This window comes from Rattus rattus, chromosome 15, assembly GCF_011064425.1.
Source record: "Rattus rattus isolate New Zealand chromosome 15, Rrattus_CSIRO_v1, whole genome shotgun sequence".
In the NCBI taxonomy this organism is placed as follows: domain Eukaryota; kingdom Metazoa; phylum Chordata; class Mammalia; order Rodentia; family Muridae; genus Rattus; species Rattus rattus.
Window position 1 is genome coordinate 36,346,835 of NC_046168.1, and position 9,668 is coordinate 36,356,502.

The window sequence follows — 9,668 nt, forward strand, 5'->3', positions numbered from 1 at the left end:
TTCACTTGGTGGGTGTTAGACACAGGAATCTAGCAGCTTGACCCCTAGAGAACATCTGCAAGAAACAGCGTGTCATTTCCCCTCTCACAATCCCACTTAGCTATCAGTTTAAGCTTTGGTTCTGTTCATGCTTTCTGTGCATTTCCACCCATCTCCCTTTGAAAGTCATGTGGGACTGTGGCTTTGAGGGTGGCCACCAGAGTTCCTGGCTGCCCTGGTTCCTGTACTGTAAGTAGGGCAGGTTGGCAATGGCTGTTTGAATAACACAGCAGTCTCCTGTTGGCATTTTCTTTTATTTATCTCCCAGTCCCAGAACAAGGCCAACCTTTCCCAGTGTTTACATAGACCTCTGATCTAATTGGCATTTTCATACCTTCAGTAGACTAAGAGGAGAGTGAATATATAATCTTTAAAAAAATCTGCCAATGTTATATTTCTGGTTCAGTATTCTGTTTTCTGCAAAGTTTGGGGCTTTAGAAACAATTTATTAGCAGTTTCAGTCCTGCCAATACCTCTGCTCCAAAACAATGAACACAAAGCTTGCTACTTGCTTAAGGGCAGAAATGAAAGGGTGAAATAAAAGGAGAAAAGAAAAAAAATGAAATAGAAACATGTTAACATCTAAAAATATTCTGCTACAATTGAGAGACAAGAATTGAATTCCTTAGGGAGGTTCCATTGGGGGAAAGGAATTGTTCTTGCAAACAGGGTTTCTGAAGCTGCAGAGCCTGTGTCAGACTGAGGTCCATAGAATGCTCTGATGTCATCATTGAGAATCCTCCAGTAGGCCCGGTGACCTTTGACCCTTAACAGCCATGCAGCGTGGTGAACACTGGGCAGGGCTGCTGTTTGATTAAATAATCTGAGTTCTTCAGCCAGTTAAGAGACTTAATTACTTTTAATTTGTGTTGAATTATCGCAACGGATTTCCTGAAGGCCTAAAAGGGTCAGCCAACCTGTAGGGAAAAGGTGACTTTGGACTCTAAGTATCCTCTAAGGGACTATTCTAGCTAATACCATGAAACGGCGACAAAAGAGGAAACATCTGGAAATTGAAGAGTCAAAGGAAGCTGGTGAGAATTCAGGAGGTATATGGTGGGCATCGTGGCTTGGGGCACGAGGGATGCTGGCAAGATTGAGCTTCCGCTAGGGAGGGGTGACTGGGGGAGGATTCAGATGAAGCCGAGAGTCAGAGAGCGTCTATCAGCTGATGCTGCCAGATCTACGTCCGTGGTTTCGGTGGTGTGAGAGTGCAGAGGGTCCCGATGCAGAAGGACCGTCAGTTGTGTTGTTTTTACGAACTTCCTTTCTGGCTCCTGGCATTTCCCGGGCACTGGCGTCTGGGTCATTTGGAACTAGGGACTTGCTGAGGTCCCAGCTACATGACTCAGAGGTGCGGATTTTCTGAGATTCCTTTCTCTGTGCCTCTTATTCGTTTCGTTTTTCCTCTAGGAATAATGGGTTGGAGCTGTGGTGGGGATTGATAAAAAGGAGAGTTTCACTGAGCCTTTTAGGAGAGAGTAAACGTAGCCCGATGAGTTAAAGGGCCTTGTTGAGGAATATTTGAGAAATAAAATGTTTATTCAAAAAGATTAAGAGTTTGTCAGGGGTTATATTGAAACCTTGAGAATTTTATTTCTTGAGTAGACTTTATAAGTGGTCCATTAGTGTTTGTGGATGTGCAGGTTTAAACTTTCCAGAGGAAATGGAAAGGAAGCGAAGGACCTCATAAGACACCAGGCTGGGTGAAACTCACTAGGCCTCTAGAGAAAGCAGAAGCCACTGAGAGTTGCTGGTTTGTATTCTAGGATGCATGATAACTGTAATTCCTATGTGTAAACATGAACAAACAAACAAGCAAACAAAACAAAAACCATGTGGGGTGGAGAGATGGCCCCGGGCCAGGGATTAAGAGGATTTACTGTCAGGGGACCTGGCTTCCATTCCCAGAACCGGCATGGTGGCTCACAACCATGGTTTCAGGGACTCAGATGCCCTTTTTAACCACCTTAGGTACCAGGAGTTTACATGGTGGACATATATAAATTCAAGCAGAGCACTCATACACATAAAATAAAAATGAACAAATAAACTTTAAAAAGAACCAGCCCGCTATGAAAGGGTAGGAGCAGAATGGAACTCTACCGTAATTCTAATGCTTGGATGGAGGCTTTTGTCCAAAGTTAAGCCCAACAACCTCCATGAGCCCTCCTGAAGACCATGGGCTGAGTCCATGAACAGTGGCTCAAAGTGCTGTCAAATTCTCTCTGTCATCTACCGGAAAGTGAAGGGAATGGGTTCAACCCTCCCATTTACTGTTATATTTTAGAATGTTTTGGTCTAGGTACTCATACAATAGTAAATGTAAAGCTCAGAGAGTGTCACTAACTGTGAGGAATATAAGTACAGTTTCTGCATCTTTACCTAGACCTGGCTAACACTCAGGGTGTGTGATAATATATACAAAGCTCTCATAAGGGCCTGCTATGAGAGAGCCACACATGTCCCACATGTGCCTTGATGGAGAAAGATGTCCCATACCTCTGTACTCTGAGAACACATGGCTATACCAACACACCATCCCTTTACCACATGCACACATGGCCCATGCGTGTGATACTTTTCTCTAACATGTATATGCATGTGTGTGTTTCCTAAATACACTATAAGGACTAGAGTATTCATTAGGGTCAGATTCTAAGCCATATGTATTCATTGTAACAATTTTGTGTCAGACACCAGTAAGTATTTGTTGGATAAGTAAGTGATGTACAAGCATGACCAAACACTGTGTCTTTGTGCCTTTTATATCTTTCTCAGGAATTTCAAAGTCACAAGAGGATACCTCTCAGCCTGAATCCACTGGAGCGGCCAAAGCCCAGAGCCCAGGGGTAGGGGAGGTCTCCTCTGCCTCCGAATACTTCTCCTGTGTTTCTTCTCCACACAAGTTCATCCATCGTAGTAAGGGTGCGAGGCTCCTTGGGTGTGACACGCTTTGGGTATGGGGCTTCTTGGGTGAAACTCTTGGGGTGTGGGGCTCAGGATGCAGTGCAGAAGGCATATAGACTCAAGGATAAGGCTGAGAGGAAGCCTAGGGAAATTGGGATTGGTCAGGGTTCTGAAGAAGAGCATAGAGGAAATCCAGAGCTACCAAGGGAGTTGGAGTTTGGTTTGGGAGATCCTGATCCATGACATCATCATGGTGAGAAGTCACGAAACAGTGGATAGAAGGGTCTGAGCTTGGGGCAGCAGAGAGGCACCTTTAGAAGAGTTGTGTGGCTTCTGTCTTTGGATTTGTCTTCAGAGTCTGCATAGTTCTTCAGCAAAGACATCAGTTTAGTGAACATAGGCGTAGCTCTCCCAGCACAGACTCATAGACTTGACTCTACACAGAGGAATATTCTCAGTGCATGCACAATATGAAAATGCATGACCCTTGATGGTATTTTCAGATACCATAGCCCCTGCTCTGTGAAAACCACACCAATGAGTTCCCAGGATCCCACTTCATTCAGTCGTCATTCCTCACTGTCATACTCCCCGCTCCTTAGTACACACTGTCTGCTGATATCCTCATACATAAAAAACCCACAGCATATATTGCATCATATAAGGCAAATACAAAACTCATCGTTCAATCATATCACCTCGAGGTATCTTTTCCTGTGTCACACTAATGTCACTCATGGTCCCTCACCTTTCTCTCTGCAGATGCTCTGCTCTTATATTTCTAATTTCAATTCCCAGGAACCCGGAAATTGCTACAAGACAGTTCCAAGCCTAGATCACCACTAAATCAGGTCCCGGAAGGAGAGGCCACTATTGCCCCCTCACAGCAGGCCTCCTCATCCTGCCCATCTTATAAGACTTGTGTATCCTCTCTGTGTACAAACAAAGAGGAGAGGGGGATGAAAATATACTACATGCAGGTGCAAATGAGAAAAGGTGTGGCCGTCTCCTGGGACACAAAGGAAACCTCTGAGTCCCTAGAAAAGCAGCCGCGGATGGAAGAAGCCACCCTTCCGGAGGGTGTGTGGGTAGGTACTCCTCCCTCTGACGTGTCCACCAGAAACCTCCTGTCGGACAGTGAACCCATTGGGGAAGAGAAAGAACATGAGGAGAAACCAGAGTCAGACAGTCCACCAGGGTCTCCCATGGTTGAAGAGAGACCCAGGGCCAAGACACCTGACTGGCTGGTGACCATGGAGAATGGCTTCAGGTGCATGGCCTGCTGCAGGGTCTTCCCCACCATGGAGAGCCTCCAAGAGCACGTGCAGTATGGGATCCGGGAAGGTTTCAGTTGCCACGTTTTCCATCTGACCATGGCTCAGCTGGTTGGCCATGTGGAGTCAGAGAGCACCCAGGAGGAGGAAGAGGAGCACAACGAGGCCAAAGAGAAGTCCACGGAAAAGAAGGCTGAGGAGCAGCAGCCCGCGGAGGAAGATGTTGGTGTGAAGAAACCCTGGAGCCAATGCCCAGGCTGTGTGTTTGATTCTCCAAAGGACAGAAGTGAGCATGGGCTGGGTTTGCTGAGCAATCTGTCCCTCCAGTGTAGATTTGCACCTCCAGCAGGAAGACACAGGGGTTTGTCAGCTATGGGAGTGACGGAGGGGGATTAACTGGGCCCTCTGCTTCTTGTTCAGGAATCTTACCTGGCTGTAAGTTGGGATTTGTCCCGAGCCTCCCAGCTCCCACAGGAAGTTCGGATCTTTTGTCAGGGCCAACAGAGCACCTTCCCTCATTAAGAAGTGTCCTTATTTGGTTTCCACACAGCAACTGAGATTCCTGGGTCAGAAGAACCTACAAGATAGGGTGGCCTTTTCTTGGGAGCCGTGAGATCACAGGAATAGTGTTGATAGATTAGGAGCATACAGAACCGAGAGCGGGGCTGTGCTGAGCTGTTTGGAGGTGCATTCAGTTCCAGGGAAATTGACCTGTATTTATTTACATGAGAAACTGCAGAGCTTTGACTAGGACGTTTCTCTTCTCCTACGTGATTGTCCTCTACATTAAGAGGAAATGTTGTTGCCCCTCTAAGCAGATCGCTCAGCACAACTTCAGGAACAAGCAATGGCCCAGAGAGAGGTGGTGTAACCAGCAGAATGAGAGGTTTGGCTCTGAAAGTGTGCAGTCTGAGTTGAGAGTTTAGTGGTCCACGGCCATAGTGCTGGTAGGGAAGATGGAACTGAAGAGAGGAGAAAGGGAGACACCTGGGCATGTTCTAGAACTTTTATTTTGCTGCAGAGCATCTGGACACAAACTCACTGTGGTGAGTGCATAACTGCAGAGTTAAGTAACAGTAAAAGGTAATTAACAAGCAGCAGCCATGTCTTTTCTCAACTCTCCCTGTTCTACCACATTTTCCCAATGCCAGGAAGAAGAAAGGAACATCGAGACAACAGTGGCAGCAGACAGAATGCTAGTAGTGTAAAGGAAGACGAAAAGAACAACGCTCCGTCGAACACATAAACATCCGATGCAATAAAGCTTCTTTTCCAAACTGTGCCTGGCTGCTTCCTTAGCAAACACTCTAGCTGCCCACCTCCCCATTCTCTAGGTGTTGGCCAAGGGGGTTGTGAGTCAGCATTAATATATGTCTGCTCTAGACTGAGGGGCCTGCAGACTGAGGCTACAGCTGTGTACTTCTGAAATCTCCCACTTAGCACCTTGTCTCATCTGTTTGAGTTAAAATGTGTTTTCCCTTATTTTTATTCTTTATACACTCATATACTTTCAAAATCTGACCCCAACACCTTTCAGCCCACCACTCACTGCTACCACCCACTGGAACAACAAAGAGACAGGAGGCACCAGAGACTGATTTTGATGCCAGTTGTGAGACCGTCCGCAGTCTTCGAAAGTCAAGGGGCAGCAACATGTCTCTGAATCTGAATAGAGCAAGAAAGGGGTCTAGAGGACAGGCAGGGTTAGAAAGAAACCGTGTGAAGCCCAGCGTTTGTTAGTTCAAACACAATAATGTCTAACTCCAAAGTCTTATGAGTTGCTTAAGGCCTACTCAAAATAGGAAGGAAGGAATTTATGCCTGGGCATGGGAGGAGTTAGTTAGGGTTGAAGAATGGAGGTGAAAATTATGTAAGTAAACTACACATGAATTTTGCAACAATTAAAACAAGGTAATTCAAGCCTGTGTTCTGCACTCAATAGCACCTGTGATTCTCAGTGCCCCCCTTGGCATCCCTACCTTACTGCTTGAGAGGTACGGTTACCAGCCTGATGCTTCCGGTTGCAAGGCTTCTGCTTGGCTATGTCTTTACTGGGTAGTATTTTAGCGGCATGCGGCATTCTTTGATGATAGACACCTGGCAGCTGCAGGAACTTTATTATGTTGTCTCTCTTGCCGCAGAGGGTTGAAGTCAAAAGGATTTCAGATACAAGCGCATTCTACTGTCTGACTGTCTTACATACATGAGCACTTCATGTATCGTCTTGCACCTGATTTGTGGGTTATCAGTTTTATTCAAGTATTTTTCATATGGTAGTTTTAGTGTTATTTCACAATTCATTCAGCCAATATGCCAGACTTACATTTACTTATTTATATAATTAGTCTCTTACATTTTATTTAAAAAAATTGTATAATATATTTTGATCACATTCCTTGCCCTTCTGTTTTCTCTCAGATCCTATGACCTCCCTACCCCTGTGTTTTCTCTCTCTCCCTCTTTCATTCTCTCTCTTACTGCCTCTCAAAAAGGAAGCCCCACACAAAAACTAAAAACTGAAACTCAGCAGCAAGAGTAACTTCTTGGTTAGGAATGGGACCTCATGTCTGTTCCCTCATCTCTGTGCTGGAATTTTGTCTTGTTTGAACCTGGGATTTTGAATGGGAGGTTAAAAGTTTGTATATATCCTCTATTCAAAACAAGTTGATATTCATTTGACAAATTGCACAGCTCAAAAGTTTTCACAACTGTGGTTAGGCAGATATTAGCGAGAAACAGGAGGCTTCTATCACTGTTACAGAGCTTTCTGTGTTATTTACTGTATCAGCTCATCTTCACATAGCTGATTCTGACTTGATGTCAAAAATGGAAAATTTTATCGATAGTGTCTTCTGATAAGAAAATCTACTCTCAATGTAAGTTAGACAAGAAATCAATTAAAATAAGAGCCGTTTTACAGGGTCTGGAGAGATGGCTCAGTGGTTAAGAGCACTGACTGCTCTTCCAGAGGTCCTGAGTTCAATTCCCAGCAACCACATGTTGGCTCACAACCATCTGTAATGGGATCTGATGCCCTCTTCTGGTGTGTCTGAAGACAGCAACAATGTACTCACATAAAATAAACAAATCTTTAAAAAAAAAGCCGTTTTACAGCTAAAAGGAGGGAGATACAGTTGTCTCAAAAATGTCTAAAAATAAAGTTCTATTTGATTGTCAAAAAAAAAAACCCAAAAAACAAGTTGAGCCCAAGCCTCTCTAGGATGTGTGCCTAGGAATTCATTGCTGTGCCGAAGCACACAATAAGTTGACAATTATTGATACAGTGCATTTCCTTTTTCCTGTTCTAGTTGTTTCTCTTGTTTTCCATAATGATTGTGTAATGGCGTGGCTCAGGAAGTGGCACTATTTGAAGTGTGGCCTTGTTGGAGTAGGTGTGGCCTTGATGGAGTAAGTACATCACTGTGGGCATGGGTTTAAAACCCTTGTCCTAGCTGCCTGGAAGCCAGTCTTCTTCTAGCTGCCTTCATTTGAAGAGGCAGAACTCTCAGGTCTCCTGCACCATGCCTGCCTGGACACTGCCATGCTCCAACCTTGATGATAATGGACTGAACCTCTAAACCTGTAAGCCAGTCCCCATTAAATGTTGTCCTTATAAAGAGTTGCCTTGGTCATGGTGTCTGCTCACAGCAGTAAAACTCTAACTAAAGCACATTGATATATTTCTTTACAACAGTTTTCCACCTTTGTGGTGTAATCTTTTTATGATATAGTTTTTTTCTTTTTGTTCCCTTTGAGATCTTTTCCCCTGTAACATGTTATAATTTATTATCAATATAAATTTATAGTACTGATCACACAGGTAGCAGGTTGGTTGAAAGATCCTCCTTGTAAAAGAATTCTATTATATCTGAATAGTCTTAAATATTCAATTGTTTTAAACACAAGTAGATATTAGGTTTATTCAACTATTTGTATTTGTTTACTTAAGTTTCCTTGCCCTGCTGGATATGATAGGACCTTTGATTCAATATAAAATTATAATGATCATAAAGATAATATTTTTAAATGAGTATTAACTTGTATACATTTTTGTATCTATTCAGACCTTTTTTGCTGTTTCTTTTCATAATATTAGGTGAATATTGAACACGCACACCTCCCTAACACAAGCTGCTTTTCACCCATTGCTGTTTTCTCTTTCCCTTTTTCTTTTATAAAACGATTCTTCTCTCAGACAACAATATACCCTGATTATCATTTCCCCTCCCTCTACTCGTTCCAGATTCCCCCCAACCTCTCGTTCCCCCTGTATCCACTCCCTTTCTGTTTCTCATGAAAAAAAGAACAGGCTTCTAAGAGATAACGACCAGACATGACAAAACAAAATATAAGATGAAGCAAAACTACCATGTCAAAGTTGGACATGGCAAGCCAACAGGAGGAAACGTCCCAAGAACAGGCACAAGAGTCAGAGACCCCTGGCTCTCACAGTCAGGAGTCCTGTATAAGCTAATAGTTATAATGTATATGCAGAGGACCTCCTGCAGAACCTTGTCAGCCCTGTGCCTGCTGCTGCAGTCTCTGCGAGCTCATATTTGCCTTGCTTAGCTGATCTGAGGTCTGCATTCTCCTGGCATCCTCTATCTCCCTTGGCTCTTGCAATCTTTCTGCTTCTTTTTCATGGGATTTCCTGAACTCTGAGAGGAGGGATCTGACGGAGCCCTACAACGTAGACTCTCTGTATACATAATGTTTGGCTGTGGGTCCCTGCATCTGTTCCCATCTGCTGCAGGACAAAGCCTCTCTGACTGGATAAGGCACTGATCTATGAGCAGAGCACAGCATCATTAGGAATCATTGATCCTCTTTTAGACCAGCAGTTTTTGGTTTTACCCCAAGTCTCTGGTTCTTGGTTGCCAGAGCAGTGTCAGTTACAGGTTTCTTCGGGGGGGAGAGGTTCTTACCTCAGGGGTTGGTTAGAGCAGTGTCAGTTATGGGTTTCTTCGGGTGGAGAGGCCTTACTTCAGGCGTTGCTTAGCTACTTGCACAAATTCTATGCCGCCATTGCCCTAGCCTATTCTGCAGGCAGGGCAGGTTGTAGGTAAACGGTTTTGAGGCCGGGTTGCTGTCTACATTTCTTTTTCAGTATCCTGCAGAGTACCTTTCTGCACTAAAGAAGTTTAGAATGTGCGGGTGAAGGCTCAGTGTGGCCCAGCTTGACTTTCTCATGTTAAGTGAGTGTGTGGGTGTTGTTATCTTTGGCAATGGGGCTCTGCTGTCAGCTTTTAGAGAGTAACTTTTTGTCTTAGCAGCAGCCTGGGTTGTTTGGGGATTTCCTTGGGACTCCTCGGCCAACCACTCAATTGAATGCAACCCAGCCCCACATCTGGAAGCCTCATCTGGCCACAAGAGCTGGCTACTTGAGACTCCGTTCCCCCATAACTAGGAGTCCTCATTAGGATCACTTTTATACATTCCAGGAAG

The 9,668-nt window shown here is 44.4% G+C and overlaps 1 protein-coding gene across 3 annotated transcripts; it reads left to right on the forward strand.

Annotated features, from left to right (window-relative positions):
* The first annotated feature begins 810 nt into the window (after window positions 1-810).
* On the forward strand, window positions 811-5,504 carry Fam170a (family with sequence similarity 170 member A). 3 transcript variants are annotated; one of them, XM_032886082.1, is made up of 4 exons: window positions 811-1,088; window positions 2,821-2,967; window positions 3,748-4,509; window positions 5,375-5,500. In XM_032886082.1, the coding sequence occupies exons 1-4, from the start codon at window positions 1,019-1,021 to the stop codon at window positions 5,467-5,469; spliced, it is 1,074 nt and encodes a 357-aa protein (XP_032741973.1). In that variant the 5' UTR covers window positions 811-1,018; the 3' UTR covers window positions 5,470-5,500. The 3 variants fall into 3 exon arrangements, with proteins under 3 accessions (XP_032741973.1, XP_032741974.1, XP_032741975.1); XM_032886083.1 differs by having other exon boundaries at window positions 1,019-1,073; window positions 5,375-5,504; XM_032886084.1 differs by lacking the exon at window positions 5,375-5,500 and adding an exon at window positions 4,774-4,811 and having other exon boundaries at window positions 1,019-1,073.
* Window positions 5,505-9,668: the final 4,164 nt, after the last annotated feature.

What these genes read in the sequence shown, in the direction of transcription:
- Fam170a (XM_032886082.1), top strand. Translation starts at nt 1,019, where the DNA reads ATGAAACGGCGACAAAAGAGGAAACATCTGGAAATTGAAGAGTCAAAG. An exon ending in GTTCATCCATCGTAGTAAGG is followed by an intron (nt 2,968 to 3,747) that starts GTGCGAGGCTCC and finishes TTCAATTCCCAG; the next exon opens with GAACCCGGAAATTGCTACAA. An exon ending in TGATTCTCCAAAGGACAGAA is followed by an intron (nt 4,510 to 5,374) that starts GTGAGCATGGGC and finishes TCCCAATGCCAG; the next exon opens with GAAGAAGAAAGGAACATCGA.